Source organism: Eumetopias jubatus, unplaced genomic scaffold, assembly GCF_037043125.1.
Source record: "Eumetopias jubatus isolate StellerSeaLion01/CBP00866 unplaced genomic scaffold, mEumJub1_p1.0 scaffold_10, whole genome shotgun sequence".
Lineage (NCBI taxonomy): Eukaryota > Metazoa > Chordata > Mammalia > Carnivora > Otariidae > Eumetopias > Eumetopias jubatus.
The window spans coordinates 78,062,683-78,088,367 of NW_028274816.1; the positions used below are offsets into that span (position 1 = coordinate 78,062,683).

General features: G+C 58.2%; 3 protein-coding genes across 3 annotated transcripts; all 3 read right to left on the minus strand.

Annotated features, from left to right (window-relative positions):
• Nucleotides 1-7,889: 7,889 nt before the first annotated feature.
• On the minus strand, nucleotides 7,890-9,151 carry TMEM95 (transmembrane protein 95). Its single transcript, XM_028124850.1, has 6 exons — nucleotides 8,983-9,151; nucleotides 8,751-8,807; nucleotides 8,480-8,560; nucleotides 8,364-8,384; nucleotides 8,105-8,185; nucleotides 7,890-7,981 (listed from the first exon to the last, which is right to left on the minus strand). Exons 1-6 carry the CDS (start codon nucleotides 9,149-9,151, stop codon nucleotides 7,890-7,892), a joined length of 501 nt encoding a protein of 166 aa, XP_027980651.1.
• A 683-nt stretch (nucleotides 9,152-9,834) lies between these two features.
• KCTD11 (potassium channel tetramerization domain containing 11) lies at nucleotides 9,835-12,244 on the minus strand. Its single transcript, XM_028124866.2, has one exon. It carries the CDS (start codon nucleotides 11,621-11,623, stop codon nucleotides 10,736-10,738), a length of 888 nt encoding a protein of 295 aa, XP_027980667.2. The 5' UTR covers nucleotides 11,624-12,244; the 3' UTR covers nucleotides 9,835-10,735.
• Nucleotides 12,245-12,889: 645 nt separating this feature from the next.
• ACAP1 (ArfGAP with coiled-coil, ankyrin repeat and PH domains 1) lies at nucleotides 12,890-25,605 on the minus strand. Its single transcript, XM_028124859.2, has 22 exons — nucleotides 25,366-25,605; nucleotides 24,747-24,804; nucleotides 19,782-19,901; nucleotides 19,547-19,600; nucleotides 19,392-19,450; nucleotides 18,981-19,164; nucleotides 18,800-18,844; nucleotides 18,587-18,682; nucleotides 18,382-18,456; nucleotides 18,186-18,295; nucleotides 17,106-17,157; nucleotides 16,910-17,010; nucleotides 16,440-16,563; nucleotides 16,127-16,338; nucleotides 15,670-15,739; nucleotides 15,454-15,548; nucleotides 15,177-15,346; nucleotides 14,435-14,607; nucleotides 13,912-14,021; nucleotides 13,712-13,822; nucleotides 13,313-13,362; nucleotides 12,890-13,083 (listed from the first exon to the last, which is right to left on the minus strand). The coding sequence occupies exons 1-22, from the start codon at nucleotides 25,416-25,418 to the stop codon at nucleotides 12,983-12,985; spliced, it is 2,223 nt and encodes a 740-aa protein (XP_027980660.1). The 5' UTR covers nucleotides 25,419-25,605; the 3' UTR covers nucleotides 12,890-12,982.
• Nucleotides 25,606-25,685: the final 80 nt, after the last annotated feature.

Consider the following 25,685-nt stretch of genomic DNA (forward strand, 5'->3'; position numbering starts at 1 on the left):
TGGGCTCCTGACCCCCATCCCAGCTTGGTACCTGGTCTCCGTGGTCAAGGGCAGCACCCCATGCTTCAGGGCACCCCTCCCCATCACTGGCATTTAACTGGCCTCATTCTGGCTCAACCCTCCTTCCCCCATGTAGTCTCTGTACACCCGCTGCCTGGATGGTGGCCACAGGACAAAGTCTAGAACCTCGGAGAAGGCTCTGAGGAGGAGCATCCCTCCTCTCCCTTTCCCTCAGGGGTCCCAGGGAGGAAGTCACAAGTCTCAGGACATCTGGCCTGTCTCCTTCTGTCCTGAGGAAGGATGTGTGAACTATCCTCAGAGTCCCTTGGAGGGAAATCTCCCCCATCTTGGTAAGCACACAGGATATTCCAGCACTGGTGGGAAAATTTTCATAGTTCACAGTTGAACCTGTTTGCTTTCCTTGCCTTTTCTTGCCCTCCAATGAGGCCAGCTCATCACACTATAATTGCTCACTCCACATCTGATATACTGTGGGTTCCACACAGTAGGGGCTGGATCTGTCTTGTTCATCCTTGTGTTCTTAATACCTAGAACAATGTAGGCATGTAATAGGTACAGTACATATTGATTTTGAAGAAATATGCTCAGTCTAATTGTCATTCCTCTGTCAGTGATCTGTTCTTTCTCCCTGTTTTTAAGACATCATTGGTATTTTGTCGTTCTATCACAAAGTATCTAGGTATGGATTATTTTTTACTCATTCTGATTAGTGTCTTGTATTTCCTGTATCAATGAATTCATATCTTTCATCGGTTTTAGAAAATTCTCAGCTAGTATCTCCTCAAATATTGTGTTTCCTCCATTCTTTGGTTCTCCCTTTGGGGACTCTGATTAGAAGTATGCTAGACTTTTTCACTCTGTTCTTCATGTCATTTAAACTCTCTTTGGGCGCCTGGGTGGCTCAGATGGTTAAGGGTCTGCCTTCGGCTCAGGTCATGATCCCAGGGTCCTGAGATTGAGCCCCGCATAGGGCTCCCTGCTCCTTGGGAGCCTGCTTCTCCCTCTGCCTCTCTCTCTCTCTCTCTCTCTCTCTCTCTGTCTCTCATGAATAAATAAATACAATCTTTAAAAAAATTAAAAATGAAAAAAATAAACTCCCTTCTATATCTTTCAATCTTTGTGTTACTGTGATGCAATCCAGGTACTCTCCTTAGGTCTGTGTTCCAGTTCACCGATTCTCTCTTTGGTTATGTCCGATGTGCTGTTTAATCCATACTCTGAGGGTTTTTTGTCATTGTTATATTCATATGAACATTAGTATACTTTGCTGACAGTACTTTATTGAGGTATAACTTACATTCAGTAACGTGCCCAGATTTAACTGTATAGCTCAATGCGTTTCTTTTTTTTTTTTTAAGATTTTTGTTTAAGAGAGAGAGAGAGAATGAGGGACAAGCGGGCTCCCCACTGAGCATGAAGCCCTGATGCAGGGCCCAATCCCAAGACCCCAAGACCCCAAGACCATGACCTGAGCTGAAGTCAGATGCCTGACTGACTGAGCCACCCAGGCACCCCAGCTCAATACATTTCAATCGATAAACACGTGTATTAATGCAGATAAAGACCCAGAACATTTCAACGATCCCAGAAACTTGCCTTGTGTCCACTTTCAGTCGATTCCATTGTCCGGAGGCAATGACTATTCTGATTTCTAAAACCCATAGATCAGTTTTGCTTGCTCCCAACCTTCTTATCAATGGAGTCACATGCTGTAATTGCATTTGACTTCTTGGACTCAACACGTTTTGTTTTTTAATTTTTTTTTAAAGATTTTATTTATTTGTTTGACAGACACACAGCGAGAGAGGGAACACAAGCAGGGGCAGAGGGAGAGGGAGAAGCAGGCTTCTTGCTGAGCAGGGAGCCTGACATGGGGCTTGATCCCAGGACCCTGGGTTCATGACCTGAGCTGAAGGCAGACGCTTAATGACTGAGCCTCCCAGGAGCCCCTCAACACGTTTTTGAGATTCGTCTTGGTGTTGTCCAAGTTCTTGGTGGGAATCACATAGCCCCATGAGCTTCTTCAGGGAAGAGCACGTGACACCTGATTTTTCTCTGAATGTCCAGCGTCTTCACAGATCTGGGTACACCAGAGGTCCTCTGGGAGTTGAACACATACGTGTAGAGGACGTGGGGCTATATGAAGGCAGCTGCCGCCAGAGAGGTTGGCAAAAGACAGGCCAGGCATCAATTCCTCCTTCAGCAAGCCTTCACTGTGCCAGGTTCTGGGGACCCGGGCGAACAAGCAGACATGATCCCTGGCCTGGTTAGATTCACTCTACAGGGCCTTGGAGGACACGGTCAGGAGCTTGGGCCTTACCTGAGGGCTCTGATAACCACTGAACGGTTTCAGCAGAGGAGTGACAGAGCCAACCTGCTGTGTAAGCTGGACTCTGGGCCTAGGTCCTCTATACTCCAGCAGGAAACCAGACAGATTTTCCAGCAGGAAACCGGACACAGAGGCTCAGCCCCACCTTTGTCTTTAGCTTGGAAAAAACCCAGGGAATCAGAGGCCTCTTTATTCCTCCCCCTTCTCCCTATTCATGTCTTACTTCTGGAGTTAAGCTTCTCTCAACCCCACCTGTGTGGGGAGCACTGCCGGACCACCCTTGGGGAGCACCCCTTCTAAGCTGAGACGGGGCATCCTGCTAAACCTGGAGGCCCAGATCGGGCACCGGTCCCACTCTGGGTGCCTTTCCCCAACCCTGGCCCTGCCCCGCAGGCTCTACATCCGAGAAGGATGAGCACATTCACACCACCCGCCAAGTCTTTCCCCAAAGGGGCAGGGAACAAGAAGTGTAAGCAGAGAGGTCCCCTGTTATCTTCCGCACCTACTGCCTTGGGTTTGGGTGGGGGGTAGGGCCCATCCTTCTGCAGAAAACTCTCCTCTCCTATTGGTAGCCATATTAATGCCCCCTTAGCTCCTCCCTTCCTGCTCTGATCCCTGAGATCACAGGGCTCTCCCCTGCCATCTTAGCTACAGGGGAAAGTACCTCACTCTCTTTGGGGCCTTTGTGTGGCTGTTCCCTTGCTTGGAAGTCCTCCCGCCCTTATCCTGATCTGGCTAAGTGCAGGAAGCCTATCCCTCCCTGGTCAGGTCCCTTGCCCTGAACCCCAAGATCCCTGTGCCTTCCTGTTATTGCAGTCATTGCTTTTCTGACCTTGCCAGTATCTTGTCTGTCTCCCCTGCTGGATTCCAAGCTCCAGGCAGAAAAAGACTTGATCTTGTCTGGGTATTGCTGTATCCCTCCTGCCCAGTCTAGTCCCTGCCCACAGGATAAGTGCTCAGTAACCTTTGTTGAGCAAATGGGTGAGGCAGCGTCATCTGGGTCGGGTGATGCCAAGGAGACTTTTTTGACATCAGGAGCTCCTTTGCTGGGAGTGATGTGTATGGGAGTGTTCCGAACCCCCCCATAAGCATTCTCTGGCGAACCTGCGTCTGCCCCTCTCCCTGTTTGGCCCCAAGTGGTTGGCTCTTCCTAGACCCTGGGGTGAAACCCTCCCGTTCCATCACCTCATCTCCATCCCCCAGCTCCTGGGGTCCCATCCTTTCCCAGTTTGGATTTGCCTTGTGGTTTTTAGAGTCACCAGCCAGCCCACCACCCTGTTCGTACCTGCTGGTTTGCTTTCCGAAGTGGAAAGTGCTCCCAAATCCACCCCATTCTTTCAGGCTCACCAAGGAGCCGAGGGCCTTTCCAGCAGAGTAGCTTAGAGCGCACCTCTGGGGTCTCACTGCCTGAGTTGGAATCCCCCCCCCCCCGCCCCATCGCTTGCCATCCTGTGACTCTGAGCAAGTGACTTCCCATTTCTGTGCCTGTGTCCTCCTCTTCAAGATGAATCTACTAGGAGTATTTACCTTTGGAGAAGTAAGTGTGTCCACGTGTGTGTGTGGTAGCCCGAGTGGAGACTGGTGAAGCCCCCGCTCGGCATTAACGCTGGTGTACGCGGCGCCTTCCCCGGTGAACAGGGCTGATCTGGGTCCTCAGAGGGATATTGCAGAAAGGATGGTGTGTGACCTCCAAGCGAGCTCGTCCAAGACAGCGTGGCTTCTGCCTTCCTCTCTTGAACCCCCCACTCCGGGGAAACCCAGCCACTGGGTCATGAGGACATGCAAGTGGGCCTATGGAGAGGCTCCCCACGCCAAGGGAATGGAGGCCTCTTGCCAACAGCCAACACCAACCTGCCAGGCATGCGAGTGAGCCATCCTGAAAGATGATCCTCCAGCCCTGGTCAAACCTTGGATTTCCGAGACCTTGACCGACATCTGGACGGCACTCTCGTGGGAAATCATGAGCCAGAACCACCCAGTTAAGCTGCTCCCGAATTTCCGATCCACAGAAACTCTGAGATCATGTTTATTGTTTCAGACAATTAAGCTTTGGAATAATTTGGTACAGGGCTGTAGGTTAACTAATACGGTGCACGAAATGCTTGGAATCATGTCTGACACATCGTTGCCATATGGGGTAGCCAGCGTTAACATTCGTTTTACAGGGAAGGAGACTGAGTCTGAGGCTGGTGAGTGACACGTAGCTGGGAAGGGCATGGCGAGTTATGTCGTGAACGCAGGGCCCTTCGGTGCCAAGTCCTAGGCTCCTTTATTGGTCCCACTGTTCCCGTGGCCTGCTGCCAAGTAGTAAGACCTGGTGGCAAAGACCAACCGCTTTATCATGCTCCTGGAGTTCAAGAATCTGGAGTGCCACCAGGACAAAGTGGGGATAGATTTTCTCTGCTCGTCCTGAGGTGAGTTGACAGCTGGGGGCTCTGTTATCGCTCACATGGGGACAGTAGACGCTGCCTTTTGACGGAACCCCTCAGTGTGGACTCTCCATGTCACCTGGGCCTCCTCACAGCATGGCGACTGGGTTTCAGAGTGGATGTCCCAGGAAGCCGAGGGCAGAGTCGCCAGTTTCTTTAGGACTTGGCCCGGGAAGCGGCCCAGTGTCCCTCCCAACATGTTCAGTTGGTCAGCCAGTGATAGAGGGAGGCACGCACAGACCCTAGTTCTTGACAGGAGACATGTCAAAGAATTTAGGGGCCATTGTTTTAAACTGCCATTCCCCGAGTAGCCTCTCCTGTTGGGGGAGGGGCTCAGGAGGACCACACTCCGGTGGGTCGGCCTTACCAGCACAGGAGAGAGACACAAACACCACCAGCCCCCTCTGCCGCGTCCTCATGAAGAGCTCACGTGGGGAGCGCGTCACAGAGCGCCAGGGATGGGGCCGCGATTGTCAGGGATGATTCCTGGTGTCACCCTGTGCCAGGCTCTGGCGGAGCGAGGACAAGACCTTAGGGAGTGGCTTTAGAAGGGAACGCAAGGTCTAGAGGGAAGATTTTTAAGGAAACACCACCAACCTGATGTAACAGGTACCACATGAGAGACGTCTCGGGAAGGGACACCCCACGCTGCCTCAGGAGCTCAGAGCAGGCTTCTCGGAAGAGGTGACGTCTGTGCCGCGGGAGAAGGGCATCGGGGTATGCGAAGAAGCCTAGGCAAAGGCAAGGAGCCAGGAGCAAACAAAGGGTTTGGGCAACTACGAGTGATTCAAGTGTGGCTGTGGGGTGGGCAGAGCTGAGATACAAAGCTCGGGGGACGTGGTGGGGGCGGGCAGATTCCAGCAAGGATCACAAAGGTAGATCACGTATGGCTGAGAAGTACGCATGCGGCATGAGAGCAAGGGAATGTCCATAGACTCTTGGCACTGCCGTTAACCCCGGCAGCCCGACTACAAAGCCCAAGTTCTGAAGAACCATCATTTGACGCCGGACGGGAAATCGTCCACAGCGTGGAGTTTCGCGAAGACCGCAGAGGGTGGGGCAGAGGAGAGGGGAGTAGGCAGTCGGGTGGCACCCTTGGGAGACTGGAGTCCACAGCCAGAGGGGTCGAGAGTGGGCTGGGGGCCACAGGGCAGGAGGTGGGCACAGATAGCCTAGAGTCCTTCAGGAAGGGGCAGAATCCGTTGATCCACTGGGTGTTGGGTGTGGAAACAAGGACAACTCCAACACGTTGAGCCTGGCAAGAGGGTCCAGGGGGAGGGTACGAGGCCGCTGCCGCAGACCGGAGGGGAGCCGTGGGGCCTGGCTGGCCAGCAGCTGTGGCTTCTCATCCCAGCTTGGGCAGTAACGCCTTCTGGGCGCTCACTAGGCCTCTGTCCAAGGAATGGATGAATGAGTTGTTGTATGATCTTGGGCAAGTTGTAGGCACTTGATATATGATCTCCGGGTCTCTCGCTCTCTTTTTTTGGGGGGGGTGTAAAATGAACAGACTGGACTCGACTGTGTAAAATAAAATGGAAGGTATTTCCTAGAAGAGGTAGGCATTCCTCTCTCCATCCCCAGGACCTTTATGGGCGCCCCAAAACAGTGGTTCTAGCCTCGGCTGGCTGTAAGTTAGATGAACTGAGGCCCCATTTGATATCACCAAATTCAGAATCTCTGGATATAAGGCCCAGGGATGGATAGTTGGTGGTTTTTGTTTTTTTTTTTAAGATTTTATTTGTTTATTTGAGAGAGAGCGAGAGCACAAACGGTGGGGAGCGGCAGAGGGAGAGGGAGAAGCAGACTCCCTGCTGAGCAGGGACCCGATGCGGGGCTCGATCTCAGGACCCCGAGATCATGACCTGAGCCGGCGTCAGACGCTCAGCTGACTGAGCCACCCAGGCGCCCCAGGATGGGTGACTACGATGTGCAACTGGATGAGAACTTTTGCCCTGGAGCCTCTAGGTACCCGGTTTGAAAACCACTGGGCTAGGTGCAGGCCAGGATCCCTTCCAGGCCCAAGCCCTTGGACTGAGACTTGTGGCTGGTGACAGGTTAACTCTTTTTATGTTTCATCTTCCACCTACCCAACCCAAACCTCCTGACAGCCAGGGGACCACACGCCAGGGTTTCTCAGCCACACACAGCTGAGGTCCTGGCACAGGAGAATTGTTGGGGACGACTCCCCTGTGCATCGTGGAGGCCAGGGAGGCCATGGAGGCCAGCACCCCCGGCTTCCACCCACCAAATGCCAGGAGCACATCCCCCAATCGAAGCAATCGAAAACGTCTCCAGATGTCACCAAATGTCTCCTGGGGTGGAAAATCCCCCCGTCCCCCCAGCTGAGAACCACTGTGCCACCCCGAGTCTCCCGTCCCCACTCTGCCCTCCCCAGTTGCAGACAGAGGCCAGGCAGGGGTGGAGGCCATTTGACAACAGGTTTACTTGGCCTTGGCAGGAGGGACGCCTCTGTGGGAGGCCAAGGCTTCACAATGTTAAATGGAGGGATAGCCTGCCAGCAGGCTGACTGATGTGGTCTCAACTCTAAAGGGAGGGAGTTTTCCAAAACACTCATTCCCGGATTCCCAATCAGTCACAAGAGGGCCTAGAGGAGCTTGTGGGGCAGGCGCCCCCGCTTTCCGAGAACAGGAGGGAGGGGGTGCGGAGGGGATTCTTTCCTTCTGTAGATATTTTCCTGGAACCAGTGACTACTCCTGTCTGATTAGTTGAAGGCTGGGGGCGGGGCAGGGGGGGGAGAGGAGCTTCCCAGCTGCTGGAACCTGGGTCCCTGGCAGCTCTCTGACACGGGGACCATGGGGACGTCTGGGCTTCGGGGTCTGGAAGGCTGAACCTTGGGGATTGGAACTAAGGGGCTGGCTGATCCTCTCCGAGGGAAGTGGATTCATCATGGTCTTTAGAACTGGAGGAGGCTGGGAGGCTGTCCGGGTCTTCACTTGTCCTTTCTGCTTCGATATACCTGGACCTGAGCAGGGAGACAGAGAATGGGAGGCCTGGGAAGGGCAGGACAGTGCGGAGACGGGGGAGGGACGCTGTTGGAAGGTACTGGGGGGTCAGAAGTGGTGAGGCCCACCCCCTTCCCCCGCCCAGACTCACTCCACCACGAGGCTCATAACACCCAGCAGCAGGGCAGCTACCAAGACAGAGAGGAGCAGAATCTTGGCTTCCCAAAGATCGTGACTTCCTGCAGGGAACCCAGGAAGCAGTGAGTGATCCCGAGGACCTCACTAGTCGTTGCGGTAGGGGGCCGGGGGTGGCTGGGAGCTCAGAGACCTGAGCAAGGGGAGGCCAAGCCGAGGGGTAGAACCTGGGAGGCAGCGCTTTCGGGGCCAGCAGCGCACCTTGAATTCCTGGCAGGTGGAACAGTTATACAGGATGGTGCTGCCCCCTGCAGGAGACAGCGGGACCAGCGCTGGGGCGGGGGAAGCCGCTGTTCCCGCCTTCCAGGAACCACTCTCCTCCCCCAACCCCCGCCCCCCGCCCCGCCGGCCTCCGCCACCACTGCCAGGCTCTCCTCGGGTACCCCAGGTGCCCCTGTCCTCACTACTCTTTACTTTTCTACTCACGGCAGGCGGGCGCGCAGAGAGCTGAAACCGAAGGCAAGGGGGTGGGGGAGGGGAGCCGCTCAGCCACGCCCCCTTTGCCGAGAGCCCAGGCACCCCCTCCCCGCCGGCATCAGTACCTTCCCTGGTGTAAGCGGGGAGCTTGGTGTTTTGCAGCCAACGCCAATACAAGGGGAGAGAGGAGAGAGACCCTTTGATCTCTGGGGAGACAGAGGGCAGCGATATTGCCCGGCGCCTGGCCAGGGCAGGCTCACCTCCACCCTTCTCCCAGCACCTCCCGGATCACGGATCACACCTTCCCCGCTCCACCTGCCCGCCCTGCCCCTGCCCCCCTCCCCCTCCCCGCTGCCCCTCCAAGCCCCTGGGTCGTGCCTTGCCCCTTGACCTCACCCATGACCCTCAGGACTCTGTGAGTCTTCTCTATGACTTTGTTCATGGATGCCTCATCTGTGGAGACGGGCAGGGACCTGTGATTCTCTCCCCACAGGGAGAGGCCCGCGTGTCCAGAGAGGGCTGTGGACTCAGGGGGCGGCTGAGGGGCCCAGCTGGGAAGCCACAGGCTGCCCCACTCGGGGTGTGGTGGCCACTGTTGCCCGGCCTGTCTCTGGATGTCTGAGCTCACCTAAGGCAAAGGCCGGGAAGCTCCAGGACGTCCCACAATCCTTCCACAGAACCTCCACTCGGCTGCAGAGTTGAGCCAGGCGGGCCGACAAGTCACGGGCCGAGAGGTGGCAGAGGACACAGGCCTGGGCAGTGGCCAGGAAAACCCCACCTAACGCCAGCGTCCACATGAGGCCTGCTGGCGAGTGGCCGACAGGGGCCAGCCCCACTGACGCCGCGAAGGCCTCCGAATGCTACGATCCTGGTTCCGACTCTTTGCCTGGAGATTCTAGCGTGTTCCAGAATAATTGGGGATTCTAGAACATTCTGGAACGGTGCCACTGTGCCCTCCCTAGCTGGGGCAAAGGTGGGGCCCAAGGAACTGACGGCCGGAAGGAGACTGGGGCAGAGAAAGCAGGGCTTCTGCTGCAAAGGGGACAGCACCCCCCAACCTGGCCCTCAGCAGCCTTGACAAGTTTGAGGTTCCACAAAGCGATTTTATTTTTCTTCTTGTAAGTCATGACCAGTGATGAGTGAGCGAGCGCCAGTGAAGTTGTGCATGAGTACCCCGTTCCTCGGCGACCCAGAAATCCCCCCCCTTCCCTTATCCTCCCCCCACTCCCTCCACCTCTTCTGCTCGCCCCCCTCTGCCCTGGGCAGCCTCGGGCCTTCCCAGCCATCTCCTAGCAACGTGGCCATGGTTGCCTTAGCCACCGGGAGCTCTCTACCCGCCTCCCAGGCCCGACCGGGCCCACCGACTTCTGTTACCTTTTGTCAGGAAGATCCTAGTGACTCAAACCTCAACGGGCCCCTCCTGCCTACATGGTGATGTGAACGTACACGCGTGTACGTACACACACACCCCTTCTGATGAAACTACTAATCCTCAGTCTACTCACGCCCGTACCACAAACATACCCGGTGCCAAAAGAGTTGCTGGGCAACCCCAAACAGGCCTGGACACGCAGGGACCACAGAAAGACCGGCACACACGTACTGTCTCTGGCCGTGCAGACGGCAGAGACCCAGCGTCGGTCAGACACGTTGGCTGACACACACTGTCAATGTGAACGAAGTAAGGCCAAGACCTGAGAAGATGCTACCCTCTTCCCTGTGGCCAACTCCATCAATATGGGGCCCTTGAAAACACTTGGCTCTCTAGAGTATGGGGCTCCAACCCCATAGTAAATGAGGATTCTCCTAGCTCCCTTATGCCAACCTAGGGTAGGGTGTAGCCTTTCTGTCTCCCTCACTAGGTGACCTGAGACACAGCAAAGAAATCCCCTTTCCCATATTCCAGAATATTCTGGCCTCTCTTTGGTCAGGCCAGGCCAGGCCCATCCAGCGGCAGGAGAAGCCACGGTCCAGGAGACCACATTACAGCAATCCAAAGTCCTTCTCTCACACTTGTGTCCCTCCAGGGTCCTGCTAGGCCTAGTCTGGGCAGAGAGGTGTCCCTACTTTTCTAGAACATTGAATACTGAGCTCCAACAAGGAGACGCTAGAGGCCGCCAGCCTCAGGCTGGAACAAGCCTGGGAACCTTCCCCAGCCCTCCCAGGATTAGCACCAGTCCAGACCCTTCACGTGGCTTGTGAGCCCTCAGCAGGCTCAGACTTGGGAATTGCTGCCCACACCTGGGCTCCAGTCAGGAGCAGGGGGACCCCTGACTCTCACAGCTCCAGAGGCAGAGCTAAGAAGAGGCTTCAGGGGGGCCTTCATTCCCTTTGCTGTCCATCCTCTCCCCCCACCCCAGCCAGACGAGAGGGCCGCGGGCTCAGTGACGCACGAAGCGCAGAGATCGCGAATTGAGCAGGTCTTCGGGGTCAGGGAAGACGGAGTCTAGACGGAAGCCGTGCTCCAGAGCCACCCGCAGCACCTCCTCCAGGAAGCCTGGCGTGCCCACCACCTCCCGTAGCTCTCCAGGCCCCCCAGTCCACAGAGGCTGCAGCCCCAGTCTCCTGTACTCCACCTCCGGGAGTCCTGCGGGACAGGGAGCCCACTCCAGACGAAAGTGTGGGCCTCCCTCTGCCCTGTCCTCACTGGCCACCCCAAATCGGGCCCGCATGGCACCCAGGCACTCGGGGTCGGTGCAGAAGATGTTGGCTCGGAAGGTATCCACTTGCACAGAGCTCAGCTCATAGTGGTGTGGGCCCCGGCGAGCAGAGAAATGCACCAGGCGGGGGCTGGCATCTACATCTGCGTGGAGCAGGGCAGCTGTGGGTACAGGGGCCCCCCGAGAGGCCTCCAGTTCCCGCAGGGCATCCAGGAGGGGCTGGATCTGGTAAAAGTCGGCCTCTGCTCTGAGAAGTGCTGTCTCCCCATACCCGCGGGGCAGGTCCAGGCGGCCCAGCCGCAGGAAATTGAGGATGTGCCGGAAGGCCTTGCCATCTCTGTCAATGAAGTAGTGGCCGCCTCCCTGGGGGTTGAGGTTGGGGGATATGGGGGTGCCGGCCCTAAACATGGCCCCCAGCATGGAATCTGGGAAGCGAGTCAGGGTCTCCAAAGTGGTGGAATATAGTGTGCCCCCCACATTCAGGGTCACAGGGCCCCCAAAAGAGGGGGGCGAAGAGGGCACAGGAGGAGGCGAAATTTTGGGGACTACAGGAGACACCGAAAGAGAAGAAAAGGCAGAACTCCCTGGGCGTGGGCAGAATTGGGTCATAAAGTTCAGACTGTGTCTCTGTTGGATGCACAGGTTGGAGCACAAGGCGGTAAGATCTGGGGCTCACCCCAGCTACCTGGGTAGTGGGGGACGGTTTCCGGGCACAGACACGGCCAAAAGCTTGAGAGAACGGTTGAAATGCACAGAAGCCAGGCAGGGAGGGAAGGGAGATTTCGGTCCAGACGCATTCGATTCTGGGCGGAGGGTCAGCGACTCCTCTCTGAGGTCCTCAGACAGCGGGTTTCCGGAATCCAACCAGCAGATGACGGCGGCGAGCACAGGCCGACCCTTGGAAGGACCCCGCTTCCGAGTTCTCGGGTAGATCGCTGTCGCCGCGGCCGAGTCCACGCAGGGCCCCAGGGGCCAGTCGCAGGCCTGGCCTGGCTCCCGCGCGGGTCTCAGGAGACGGAGGCGGGGCTGACGCGAGCGGGCGGCGCAGGTACCGCCCTGTCCGCCGGGGAGCGGGGATGCGCGCTCAGCGCCAGCCGGGAGCGCCGGAGGACTCTGATGGAAGCAGCCGGGAGTCTCGGGACCCGGGCGCCGCCGCCTCTCCGGGTGTCGCCGCAGCCGCTGCAGTTCCTCTCCGCCCCCAGGAAGTGGCCTAAGGGCAGCGGCCGGGGGGCCCTTTAAGGGACAGCCCCGCCCCCTGGCGCCCCGCCCCCCGCCCCCGCGAGGCTCGCGCGGCCCGGGTGGAGGTGGGAGCCGAGAGTCTGGAACCGGAGAGACGGGGCGGACGGGCCGGACAGGCGGACGCGGGCGGGGGTAGGGTCCGGAGGGTGACTCAGGCGCGTCGCTGCGGATGTGGCCGCGACTGCCCCGCAGGCCCCCAGGTGTGCCCGACCTCACGTCCGCAGCTCGGCGCGTGGCCCGAGGCCCGGCCGTCCCGGGCTTGGGGGCGGTGCCCTCCCGGTCGCTCCCGTCGGGAATTCCCGAGGGGGCGGGTGCTGAGCCGCCGCATTCCGGGGATGCCTCCGGGCCGAGGTGGCCGGAGCCAGCCTCTCCGTCCCGGCGCCAGCTGCCCCCTGCGGGAGGCCGGCCCCCCAGCCCACGCGGGCGGCCTCTACCCGGCCGGACGCGTCTGGCCACGTCGCCCGAGCCCGAGAGCCCCGCCCCAGGGCCGCCCGGCGCTAGGGCCCCGGCCGACGCGTTCACCTAGCTGTCCGGGAGCTGCCCCTCGCGTGACTCGAGCTCGGAAACCCTCACCGCTCCCGCCGCCCGGCCCGGCCCGGCCCGGCCCGAGAGTGGCGCCCTGCAGAGGAACCACGATGGGAAGCGCACAGCACAGAGGCTTTAATGGCCCAGGGGCCGGCGGGGGTGGGGGAGAGGGGGCCGGGGGCGCGGGACCGCGGAGGCCTGGGATCAGAGCGTGTGGAGGTCGTGACTGCGCCGGCTCAGCTTCTCCGGGTCGTCCGACGCCATGAGCGAGAAGTCGCGGAAGATGTCCAGATACGTCTCGTCTCCTGAGCGGGGAGGGAGGCAGGGCTGGGCTGGCGCCCTGCGGGCCGGGTCGGAGCGCGCTGGCTCGCCCGTTCCTCGCGGGGTTCCGAGGACGTGCGCCCTCACGTGCGCCCAGTGCATATTTGTGGAATAAGTAATGGAATTAATCAATGAAGCCGGGCGCCACCGGGCGAGTCTGCAGGGGCCAGAAACCCAGAAGTACAGTGTGGGGCGGGGCGGGGGGAACTTTACCTGCCTGGCCCTGGGCCGCTTCGACCTCTCTCATCTTTGCCAAGCGTAGCCTGAAGGGGAAGGAATTAAGGCCCGAATGACTTTGTCTTGACTGCCCCCACCCCAACCTCCCATCCTCTGAGCTGGGGTGGTTAAATTCACCTGCTCCCCTGGGATCCAGTGCTTAAAGACGCTCACGAGCCACGACGCCCCTCACTCGGGACGAACTCACCATCCGTGGACGCTACCCGCCCCCCTTCCTACTCCACGCCCCAGTCTGCACTCGGAACAGCCTCTCTCGGGCCAGGTCCCAGAGCAGGCCCGGGGCTCTCCAAGCTCCGCCCACACGCGGGTCCCGGCGTTTGGCTCCGCCCCAGGTGGGTAGGACAAGCGCTAGCCCCAACCCCCAGGCATCCTCACAGGGTGACGATGTCAGCGTTGGCCGTTTCCATGGCGATCGTCAGAGGGTCTTTGCCTTCAGAGTCCCGAGCTCCCAGATCGGCCCCCCGTTTCAGGAACAGGCAGGCCAGCCTGAAAAGGATAGCCAGGTTCAGCCGGCCACTCACTCCATCCGCGCCCTTCTTTCCCGCAGCGATCCTCCCTGCCCGCCCCTACCCTACCCCGTGTGGCCCAGAATGGTTGCATGGTGGAGCGGCCCCCGGCCGTGGTTGTCCGCTTGGTTCACGTTCGCCCCGTTCTGGAGGAGAAACTCACAGGCCAGAAGAGAATTCTGCACGGAGGGGTTGAGAACGGGAGAGAAAGTGGCATCTTTAGAAGGAGACCAAAGATGTTTTAGGATGGGGTCAGGCCAGGGGCTGGGGTATGGCCGCGTCAGGCTCTGCTCCAGCCTACTTTAGCTGTATTCTCACGTTAGGTCCACAGTACAACCTCATGGGGTATGTTATCCCTATTTTACAGATGAGCAAACTGACGCACGCAGAGAGGTTCACAACCGTGAGTGGTGAGAGCTTGGATTCAAACCCAGGCCGCCTGCTTCCCAATCACACACACCCTTAGCAACCAGTCTCTCTCGGGTCTCATTCCTAACAGGGTGGGAGGAGGGGTAACAGCTGGGCCCCAAGTCAGAGTAGGAATCAGAGGGAAGGAGCCCAAGGGTGGGGTGGGGGGGTCAGCAAGACTCACAGCAGCTGTGGCCTGGATCAGCGGAGTGGCGTTCTCCTGACCGCCGTTGACCCAGTTGACATCGGCTCCGTGGGCGAGGGCATCGGCCATGGTGGGGAGGGATGGAGGGTGCCCGGCAGCTCGAAACAGCAGGGCCCCGGGGTGGAGGCTGCCCAGGTCATCGGAGGGGGGCTCTGGTGGAGGGAATCGGCTGTGAGTCTGGTACGAAATCCTCAGCCCAGTCCCCAGATGCTCTAATAGGCTAGGCCATTCCTCAGTTGCGCGGAGGCCTTCGGGACTCCGGGGGCTGCAGTGGGAGGCGGAGGTGCGGGTGTGTGTGCAGGGCCCCTAGGGCATGGGGCATGGATAACATCATTCACCTCTTCCTGTTCAACTGCCTGGACTGCCCACAACGTCACAAGTGAGCGGACACTCAGCCGCAGCCACCTGGTTCCCTGGGCTCCAGCCGAGCTCATGCCCTCCACAGGCCTCTGGGGTGGCGAGCTCCTTCTCACTCCTGACTTTTCTCAGGCTGTTGAGACCCTCCCTGCCTATCCCCAGCCCTGCTACGCTCCCTCCCATTCTTCATTGAACCCCTGAAACTCTTGCCTTGTAAGAAATACCAGTGCTGGTGTGGTCCGCCTCCCGCCCCCTGACACTGGCAAGGGGAAGGCTGGGGCCTCGTGCTCTGTGCCTCCTCACCGGGCCTGGCAGAGTGCTGGGCACACAGCCGGGCTCCGTGAATGTCCGAGCAATGCTATACCTGGCCTGGCTCTGAGGCTCCCTGGCCGGGGCCTGACGGGAGGCTTGGGGGGCAGAGGAGGCTGACCCCTGGGGGGCCCCCGGCCACCTCTTCGCCCTCGAACCTCAGGAAGCTTGGTCAGGAACTTCTTCTCCACGTACTTGGCATGAATCCAGGCCTCCTTCTCCTGCCTGGCGGAGTATGGCGGGGAAGTGGGGGGCCGTCTTCCCTCCTCCGGTCCCAGACCCTCTTCCTTCCCCACAAGTAGGCAGCCCTCGCACCTCTACCCCAACCTCACCGGGAGCAGCTGGGCCCTGGCTTCTTCACGGCCATGGCCTCCACGCGGGCCTCATAGATCTGGTTGATGACGACATTCCCCAGCTCGCACATAAGCTTCAGGCGGCCCAGGCAGGGACAGACAGGTGGGAGGGAGGTGAGGGTCTGAGCCCTCGGGGCCCTGCAGCTCTGGACTCACCCCCCTTCCCCTGCTTCTCATCGCAGCACCCCAAGTCACCTTCACCAGTTCCGGCTCCCACGAGTCAAGGGTCAGAGACCGGACTTTGGAAAAGTGAACCCCGAGGCTCCTGGCGGGCCAGAGTGGGAGTCAGGCCCTCCGTGGGGCAGCAGGCGGGTGAGCGTGGCAGCCACAGGCCGCGAGGCCTGGCTCTGCTCCCTGTTCCCTCCTCCCCTTCCTCTCCAGCCACCTCCCTTCTCTGGCCCTGCCGTTCCCCTCGGGGTGGAGGGCCTCCCTCCTCTCTCTGCTCTTCGTGGGCTCCCCTGCCCTCAAGAGCCCAGACCCCACACCTCCAGTCAAGCGCAGACTCCTCCGGCCAGACCAGGACATGGTGCCCAGTGCCAGCCAGGGCAGGGTGGGAGGGAGGAGCCTGTGCGATGGGCTCTAGCCGCCCCCTTCCCACCCCCAGCAGGAAGGAGCGGGGCCCCTGTGCGGGTGGCGGGTGGCGGGGAGTGACCTGTGGATGCCGGAGCATTGGATGCAGAGGGTGACGCCCAGGTTGATGCTGGCCCACTCCGGGGCTGGCTCCCGGCAGTCACAGCACTGTGCATTGCCGTGCACGCCCTGCACCTGGGCTACCACATGCCCAGCTCCACCGGGCTCCTTGCCCCGGGCCATGCCGCCACAGCCCAGGGTAGCCGAGGAGCTTGTGGCCGGGTATCCTGAGCCCTGGGGGCGACAGAGGAAGACAGAGAGTGGCCATGAGGCCCGGGGAAGGGGTACCTCCCCTCCCTGGGCCGCCTGGCCCTGCACCCTCCTCAAGGAGGCACCTGGCCGGGTCCCCGGGGGCTGTCATCGAGGCGAGCCTGGCTGAAGGCCGTGGCGATGCTGCTCTGTACGGCGCTGACCCACAGCTGGAGGAGGCGCTCGGAGTCAGCCTGCAGGAGGCAGGACCTGGGCGGGAGCAGGGAGCAGGGCTGGGGTTGGGGGGGGTCTGAGGCCTGGGGAGCCACGTGGCAGGGTAGGCTGGCTGACATGCTATTCAACTGGTACCAGTTGTCCTGACATATGAAACACCAGTTGAAGAGGGATTTGGCAACAATTGGTCTGATCTTTCTAAATATCTCCCATCGCCCTATCCCCTCCCTCCAGGACACCCCCTAATACTGCCCCCTCCCCCAATCCAGCCACAGAAGGGATAATGCCTGGTGCTACATGGGGGCCTCCAAGATGCCTTCGTGATCGGCCCTGCCTTCCCGTTGGTAAAGATTCAGACACGTCGTCGGATGTCTGCACTCACTTGCTGGGGGACACGACCTCAAAGCAAAACCGCCTCTCTGAGTCCGGGCAGAGCTTCACTGTGCAGAGGCGAAGGTCATCCACCACCACGGTCACGGGGTCCTGGAAAGGGAAGGTGGCGAGGGGCAGCCATCCACCCGGTTGCAGCAAGGGCTCCGTGTCCCTGGGCCCCGGCATCTGGGACCCGGCCTGCCTACCTTGTACTTCTTCTGATAAACCAGTTGGTTGCTCTGAATGGTGAACCAGCGTCTGGAGGAGGCAGAAACAGAGGTGTGGACATGGGTGGCATCGGGACAGGCTTGGGACAGGGACAGCGGAGAGGCTGTGCCCTCTGCCCCATAAGGATGGCGCTGAGAGAGCCGGGCTGACCCTCCCACCCCGTCCGGAGGGCACGGGGCTGTGGTGGGGCCAGGACACGGAAGGCGAGACACTCACACCTCGGGCAACCCAGATTTGATCATTTGTGAAGACAACTTTCCAGCAGATGGCAGTAAAATGCTTTTTCCAATAAAATTTAATCTCCTGCTATAATTTTTTTTTTTTATTTTGTTTTGTTTTTTTCCTAAAGTAATCGCTACACCCACGTGGGGCTCAAACCCACAACCCGGAGATCAAGAGTCCCAGGTTCCACCGATGGGGCCAGCCAGATGCCCCGAGTCGCTTGCCACGATTTTTTTTTGACAGGTGGAAGTACCTTACGGAAGGGGCTCAGTTTTCCAATTTGTGCAAATATCCCCTATGGGAAGGAACACAGTCAGAGCAGATGACCCCCCTGCTCCACCCCTGCAACGGCTCCTAAGTCCCTACGGAAGCCTGGAAGCCGACAAGTCCCTCTTGTGTGTGGTGCACAGCCCCGTTGGCTCCAACTTCATCTGCCCCTATGTCCCCTACCTCCCTCCGTCCACACCCATGTGCCCCTCTCTGTCCCTCTGACCCTCCGGGCTTTGGCGCTGGCTCTTCCTCCTGCCTAGAACATTCTCCCCCCAGATGTCCTTCAAGTCTTCACTCAGAAGGCATCACCTTCTCCTGAAGCCTGCCCCGATCACCCTATCTAGAACTGCAGCTCCTCCCCAGCTCTCTGCTCCCCTGCTTTCTCCTGTTTCTCCTGCATCACTCGCCCCTTCCAACATAACAGAATTTACTGGGCGTCTTTGCTGATAGGATGTAAGTTCTCTGGAGGCAGCAGATTTTGTCTGTTTTTCTCACTGCTTAGCGCACTGTCACCGCTCAAAACACGTTGACCTGAACGGGTTTGGGGGATTGGTGTCCCCCCTCACCTGCTCCAGGTCTTAAATGCATTGCTGGCCCGCTTGAAGAGATGGCCTTCCATGAGCAGCCCACCAGGCCCCTCCTTCAGGCTTGGCTGTGGCTCTTCCCCACCAAGCTCCTGGGGGCACAAGAGGGTCAAAGGGCAGCTGAAGTGGGCAGAGGCCAAGGCGCCAGGCCCCGCGGCATCCTGAGGCCCTCCCTCACCTTCTGCTTCAGCAGCACGTGTCTCTGCTCCATGTCTCTCCTCTCTCGCGCCGAATTCAGGACCAGCTGGTGCAACTGGGTGTTGGAGGGGGCATTTCAGATGTCCCCCGGCCTCCCCCAACCGGGCCAGGCCAGACATCCCAGAGCCCCCTCCCCTCCCTCCATCACTGGCCTGCCCCCCCCACCACCACCACCGGGGCCCCACCTGGGCGCCCAGCTCCCTGCGATACTGGGCTAGCCTGCCCAGCTCCTCGTGGCCCTGCTGGAAATGGGTAGCCTGGGCCTCCACCAGACGCAGCACCTGGGCAACAAGTGGGCAGGGGGCAGAGCTGACGGGGACCCTTCTGTCTCCCTCTTCCCTCCTGCCCCCCATCAGCAGGCTCCTCTCCACCCCGCCCTCACCACCACTGCAACTCACAAACTCCATGATGTCAAACTTTCTCTTGTCCTCAATCACGTTGATCTGAGGGCCCCCAAAAGACCTCAGGTCAGTCTTGAAAACACAGCGCCCCCTCCCACTGCACACAGGGGCCTCTCCAGGCTCGAGGGGCCAGAGGCCCTGGGATTGGGCAGGGAGGGGTACAGGTCAGGGCGGGCACCTGCAGTGCATAATCCAGGGCTCGCCCCTGGTACCCCGCCCGCGCAGTCTTCAAGGCAGCTCCAGCCTCTTCGGCCTCCTGTGCCCGGCGCCTGGGGACCTCTGCGTTGTGGATGAGAGCAGCCTCCAGGCTCTCAGCCCCCCTCCAGAAATCCCGGCGAGCTTCTCGGAAACCCCGGAGACCCCTGTGGTGGAGGGGTAACTCAGAACCAGATACCCCCACCTGCCCCCTGCAGAGAAGTCCCAGGCGGAGGTCCACGCATGGCCTTCCAGTTGGGACTCTGAGGGCGTGCGGGGATGGGCGGCAGCAGTCGGGCCACCAGAAACCCCCAACACCTCACAGGTGCTCCGTTCCGGGGGCCCCTATGGGGACGGGAACAGGGACAGAGGACTGGTTCCCCTCCCGACTCACTCCTTGACCAGGGTTTGGATTTGCTGTTGCAGCATGTGCTGGGTGGCATCTAGAAGCTCCTGGGGGGGGGGGCAGGGGGAGCAGAAATGGGCAGGTGAAGGTCAGGCCACAGACAGCCCTGCTCCCCACCACCAGTCCCTCCTGCTCCCCCTTACCGCGTGGCTGTCCAGCTTGTGGTTGAGGCTCTCGGTGAATTTGTCCAGACACTCCTGGGCACGGAGAGGCAGAGAGAGTACCAGGCGTGGGCCAGCCGGGCCCGCCGCCCCTGCCCCCGGCCTGCCAGGTCTGTCTCAGGCCACAGCCCCAGGCCTGCTCCCACCTGGAGACCCCAGGCCGACCCTCCCCTTCCAGAGGATCCCTGCATTCCAGACCCCAGCCCACTCTACATACCACCATCATGGGCTCTGGTGGACCCAGGTGGGCCAGGTCACAAATGCCAGCAACAAAGGTGCGGCTAGCAGCAACGTAATGGCGCCCGCTTTCCAGGAGGCCGTTCCCCAGCTTCAGGAGCTAAGAAGCAACGGGACAATGGGGAGTTATGCTGCGTACCATGTACGTGCTGGCACCCCCACACTGGTCCCCCCCACTCTCCCTTCCACACGTGCTTTCTCATCTCTGCGTCTCTGCTCCCACTGCTCTGTGCCCGGCAGAAAATCCCTCCCGGCCTCTCACCAAAGCCCATGTCAGCTTCCCCTCCCAAACGTCTTTGTCTGTCTCCCTGCCCCAACTGCCTGGATCCAGCGCTCCCCGGACACCCCATCCTCGGGCAGTCTGGCTCTCGGCACGAATGCGCCACCCGGCTGGTGGCAGGTTCGACAGTGCTTCCCTGTCTGGAGTCATCCCATTCCATGCTCACTGAGCATCCCCCTCACGAAGATTACTTAGCCATCTGGCCACAGGGCCAGGGCAGAGATGGCACGTTAGGGTGCTCCGGGGGCCCATTCCATCCGGCCCGAGGAGGGTCCTTCTGGAAGAGCCAGGAACTGAAGTGAGGTCTCCTGACCTCGGGCCCTAGTTTGGGAACCGCTGCCCCTGAGGTGACACCACTTGGCTCTAGCCTGAGTCAACACCGGGAAGTTGTGTGGGGAAATCCCGGGGCAGCAAGGGCCCAGAAAGCTGGGGCCGTGCATCGTCAGTGAACTTCTGTTGAACTGAAAGACACTTTCGAGGGCTGGTGAAGGCCGCAGGACACTAGAGCTGGACTTGGAGATGGTCGACAGGGTCAGTAATGGTCAGGAAACCGGCCACGATCCAGCCTCATCAGATGTCACCACAAGCTGTCTGTGATCAGGCACAAGGACCCAGACGCTCGCAACTTCACTGGGTGCAGCTAGGGCCCTGAGTGTCTGGTTTTTTCCCCACCCACCACCCTTTCCCCATATGTGAGCTTTCTTAAGACAGAACTAGGGATAAACTGGTCCATCCATGCAATGGAATAGCGCTCAGCAACGCAAAGGAACAGACTATCTACGTAGGAACTGCTCGTATTGATACGTAACAACCCGAACAGACGTCAAGGGCATATTCTGAGAGAAGAAAAAGAAAGAGCCAATTTTGAGAGCTCACATACTGTACGGTTTCACTTATGTAACATTCTAGAAATGGCAAAAGTCTGGAGAAGAACAGATGAGTGCTTGCCATGGGTTAGAGAAGTCGGGGGAGGGTATCAGGATAAAGCGTCGCACAGAAGAGTTACTTGGGGTGATAGAGGAGTTTTGTGCTTTCTTTCTTTTTCTTTCCTTCCTTTTTTTTTTTTTTTTGATAGAGAGAGTGTGGGCATGAGTGGTGGAAGGGCAGAGGGAGAGGGAGCGAGAGAATCCTAAGCAGACTCCACACTCGGCGCAGAGGTAGACGCGGGGCTTGATCTCACAAGCCTGAGATCATGACCTGAGCCAAAATCAAGAGTTGGACACTTAGGGGTGCCTGGGTGGCTCAGTCGTTAAGCGTCTGCCTTCGGCTCAGGTCCTGATCCCAGGGTCCTGGGATTGAGCCCCGCATCGGGCTCCCTGCTCCGCGGGAAGCCTGCTTCTCCCTCTCCCACTCCCCCTGCTTGTGTTCCCTCTCTCGCTGTGTCTCTCTCTGTCAAAAAAAAAAAAAAAAAGAGTTGGACACTTAGTTGTTTGAGCCACCCAGGCACCCCAGGATTTGTGTGTTTTGAACGTGATGCTGGTTACAAGAACCTGTGCATGTGATTAAGTGCCACCGAACTATATACAAAGATTTTTTGAAAAAAAGAGTACAGTTGACCTTGAACATGGGTTTGAACTGCACTGGTCCACTTCTTAGTGGACATTTTTTTGATAAATGTATTTTTTCTTCCTTACGATTGTTTTCAAAATTTTGTTTATTATTTTTTTAAGTAAGCTCTACATCCAACATGTGGCTTTTTTTTTTTTTAAGATTTTATTTATTTATTTGAGAGAAAGACCCCCGTGGTGGAGGGGTAACTCCAGAAAGAGAAAGAGAGTGAGAACATGAGTGGGGGTGGGGAGGAGGAGCAGAAGGAGAAGCAGACTCCCCTCTGAGCAGGGAGCCCACCATGGGGCTTGATCCCAGGACCCTGACATCGTGGCCTGAGCTGAGGGCAGGTGCTTCACTGACTGAGCCACCCAGGCGCCCCACACATGTGGCTTGAATTCACGACCCTGAGGCAAGAGTTGCATGTTCTACCGACTGACCCAGCCCGGTGTCCCTCTTCCCTACGATTTTCTTAATAACTTTCTTCTAGCTCCCTTTCTTGTATGAACAGTATATAATACATATACCACACGAAATATGTGTTCACCAACTGTTTACGTTATTGGTCAATGGTGGGCTATCAGTAAAGTTTTGGGGGAGTCAGGAATTACATGTAAATTTTCAACAGTATGGAGGATCAGTGCCGCTAACCCTCACGTTGTTCAAAGGTCAAATGTATATGCAAAACAAATAAGATCCAAGTAAGTTCTGCACACAGTTCGTTGTATTGTGCCAATGTCAATTTCCTGGTTTTGGTAATGTACTAGTGTTATACAAGAGGCCACCGTTGGGGGAAGCTGGATGATGGGTACATGGGACCTCCCTGCACCATCTCTGCAACTTCTCACAAGTCTGTAATTAACTCAAAATAAAAAGGCTTAGGGGTGCCTGGGTGGCTCAGTCACTTAAATGTCCAATTCTTGATTTCGGCTTAGGTCATGATCTCAGGGTTGAGGGATCGAGTCCCATGTTGGGGGGCGTGGAGAGGAGAGGGACCATGCTCAGCGGGGAGTCTGCTTGAGATTCTCTCTCCCTTTCCCCTGCTTGCATGTGCTCTCTTTCTAAAATAAATAAATCTTTAAAAAGAAATTTGGGGCGCCTGGGTGGCTTAGTCATTAAGCGTCTGCCTTGGGCTCAGGTCATGGTCCCAGAGTCCTGGGATCAAGCTCCACATGGGGCTCTCTGCTCCACGGGAGGCCTGCTTCTCCCTCTCCCACTCCCCTCCTTGTGTTCTCTCTCTCACTGTGTCTCTCTGCCAAATAAATAAAGTCTTTAATTTTTTTAATATATTTTATTTATTTATTTGACAGAGAGACACAGCGAGAGAGGGAACACAAGGAGGGGAGTGGGAGAGGGAGAAGCAGGCTTCCCGCCGAGCAGGGAGCCCGATGCGGGGCTCGATCCCAGGACTCTGGGATCATGACCTGAGCCGAAGGCAGACGGTTAACGACTGAGCCACCCAGGCGCCCCAAAGTCTTTAATTTTTTATAGGCATTTTAGTTTATTTATTTTTAAAGATTTTATTTATTTATTTGAGAGAGTGAGAATGAGAGAGAGAGAGAGAGCACATGAGAGGGGGGAGAGTCAGAGGGAGAAGCAGACTCCCCGCCAAGCAGCAGGGAGCCCGATGCGGGATTTGATCCCGGGACTCCAGGATCATGACCTGAGCTGAAGGCAGTCGCTTAACCAACTGAGCCACCCAGGCGCCCTAAATAAAGTCTTAAAAAAAAAAAAATAAAAAGAGGGCGCCTGGGTGGCTCAGATGGTTAGGCGTCTGCCTTCGGCTCAGGTCATGATCCTGGAGTCCCGGGATCGAGTCCCGCATCGGGGTCCCTGCTCCTTGGGAGCCTGCTTCTCCCTCTGCCTCTCTCTCTCTCTCTGTCTCTCATGAGTAAATAAATAAAATTCTTAAAAAAAATCTCAATACATAAAAAAAGAAATTTAAAGAATAAAAAAGTTCATATAAAAATATTTATCTATTAATTGGTCGTCTGCTAACTTTCAGACTTGGCGTAGGCACTGGGGACTGAGCAAAAACAGAACATAAAAGTCCTTCATGGCACTTAGGTTCTAGCGGGGGAAAACCAAACAAGAATAAAAATTGGCAAGTGTGACAGACACACTCTCAGGTGACCCTGGACGGTCCCCTCCCTTGCATCACACTTCTCCCCAGTGTAAGACACGTGACTTGATCCTACCCAACAGAATATGGCCAAGGCCACAAGACGGTGCTCCCCACGATCAGGGGGACATGCCATGGGGCAGAGGGGACAGCCATACGGCTCCTGTAGCCACGTTTTGATGTAATTAGATGGCACGTTGGCAGCACTTGCTAGAAAGACCCTCCTGCGGGCCTTGAAGAAGCAAGCCGCCATGAAGTAAGCTGCTCAGGGCCAGTCGGCAGGGGACCGTGGGCAGCCGTGAGCAGATGGAGGTCTCAGTGCTGCCACAGCAAGGAGCTGGAGAGTCTGCCAACGCCCCCACGAGCTTGGAGGGGAGCCCTGAGCCTCAGGTGGGACTGCAACCCGTGAGCCCGTGAGCAGAGGACCAGCGGGGCAGCACCTGCCTCCCGAGCCTCACATACTGTGCTAACAGGCGTGTGCTGGGTTCAGTCACTATGTTTGCAGTAACTCCTTAGACGGCAGCAGAATGCGAGGCAGCAGAATGCGAATGCGGCAAATAAAGACATCCCACGTGAGCGTGGGGTGAACGCTATAGAGAAAAATCAAGCCGAGGGGGGGCAGGGAGTGTGCACATTTTATGAAGAGGGCGAGGGAGGGCCTTCCTGTCTCAGGTTTAAGTGTCTCACTGGTTTATCTCCCCAAGGCCGTCTGTGGGCTCCCTGGGGGCAGAACCGTCTTGCTGTCCCTGGAGGCCCAGGGCCCAGCATAAGCTGGGCTCATAGCTGACCCAGGAAGCCCACAGGGAGTCTGGTCTTCCAAGACCCTGTGCTCCTGGAGGGTACAGAGCCCCCACTTCCTTCTCTGTAGCCCCCAAAGTATTCACCCCACATGGTTGGCATTCCACAACGCGTGGAACTCATTCGAGGTCTCCAATGTTCTCCCTGGCCCTGCCCCTCTCATCTTAATGCCATCCTGGGTCACCTCTCCATGTCACCTTTTCCAGCCGGGTCTCCAGCTCCGACACCTCGGCTTCCACCAGCTCGATGGAGGCTCTGGGAAGAGAGGGATGGGGTGACGGGAACAGAGCTTGGGTCCATCCAGTCCACCCGCCCCAGGAGAGTTGGGGTTGGGGTTAGTGGGTAAGGGGACAGACAGCAAAAGCTGATGGGTGAAGAGGACCTGACCACCCGCCTTCTCCTGCTCGCTCCCTCTGCGCAGTGGGAGCTAGCAGGGCCCAGGCCCCAGCGCAGGAAGGGTAAAGGGAGGGTGGATGTGGTGAGGGCAGGAAGTTGCTAACCGCCCCAGCAGGTGCTGGGGGAGGGGCAGGGGTCCCCAGGAGCGGGAGAAGGGAGTGTTAGCTCAGGGTGGGTGAGAGGGGCTGGAGCGGCCCCCTCTGCCGGGAAAGGGGGTGGAGAGCATCAGAGCCTGGGGTTGCATAGCAGAGGTTCTGGCCCACAAGCTTGATCTTGCCCCTTTGTGAACTTACTCCCCGGGAGGACATCTGGCCTGGGGAAGGTTGCACATTGTGTGTGTGTGTGTGTGTGTGTGTGTGTGTTGGGGCGGGGGGGGGTCGGACCTCATACCCTGTGCCCCCCAGACCCGTGCACACTTACCGGAAGCGGGGTGAGTCCTTGAGACACTCCTCGAAATCCAGCTTGATGGTCATCTCAGCTTGTCTGTCTCCGGGGCCAGACGGGGGCGGGGCTGCGGATGGAGGTGCTCCCTGCCCCAGGAGGGGTTGATGAGGAAGGAGGAGGGGGTCCTCTCCTGGGGAAGAGCCTGGGGGGGCTCAATTCCTTCCCCAAGGGTAAGGGGTGTCCCAGGAGGAGCTCTCACCGCACACTTGCTGGCAGTGCTGGGAGGGGCAGAGGCGGGGCCAGGCCCAGAAGCCACAGCCCCACCCACTGAGACTCAGCTGTCCCCTTCCTCCTGG

Excerpts from the sequence above, each read along its gene's own strand:
- TMEM95 (XM_028124850.1), bottom strand. The coding sequence starts at position 9,151 with ATGTGGACGCTGGCGTTAGGTGGGGTTTTCCTGGCCACTGCCCAGGCC. Across the intron at positions 8,561-8,750 it reads CAGAGTCCTGAGGGTCATGG|AGATCAAAGGGTCTCTCTCC; the intron begins GTGAGGTCAAGG and ends CTGTCTCCCCAG. Across the intron at positions 8,186-8,363 it reads TCTCTGCGCGCCCGCCTGCC|GGGGCAGCACCATCCTGTAT; the intron begins GTGAGTAGAAAA and ends TGTCTCCTGCAG.
- KCTD11 (XM_028124866.2), bottom strand. The coding sequence starts at position 11,623 with ATGACCCAATTCTGCCCACGCCCAGGGAGTTCTGCCTTTTCTTCTCTT.
- ACAP1 (XM_028124859.2), bottom strand. The coding sequence starts at position 25,418 with ATGACCATCAAGCTGGATTTCGAGGAGTGTCTCAAGGACTCACCCCGC. Across the intron at positions 18,845-18,980 it reads CCCTGGATTATGCACTGCAG|ATCAACGTGATTGAGGACAA; the intron begins GTGCCCGCCCTG and ends GGGGGCCCTCAG. Across the intron at positions 18,296-18,381 it reads ACGTGCTGCTGAAGCAGAAG|GAGCTTGGTGGGGAAGAGCC; the intron begins GTGAGGGAGGGC and ends TTGTGCCCCCAG.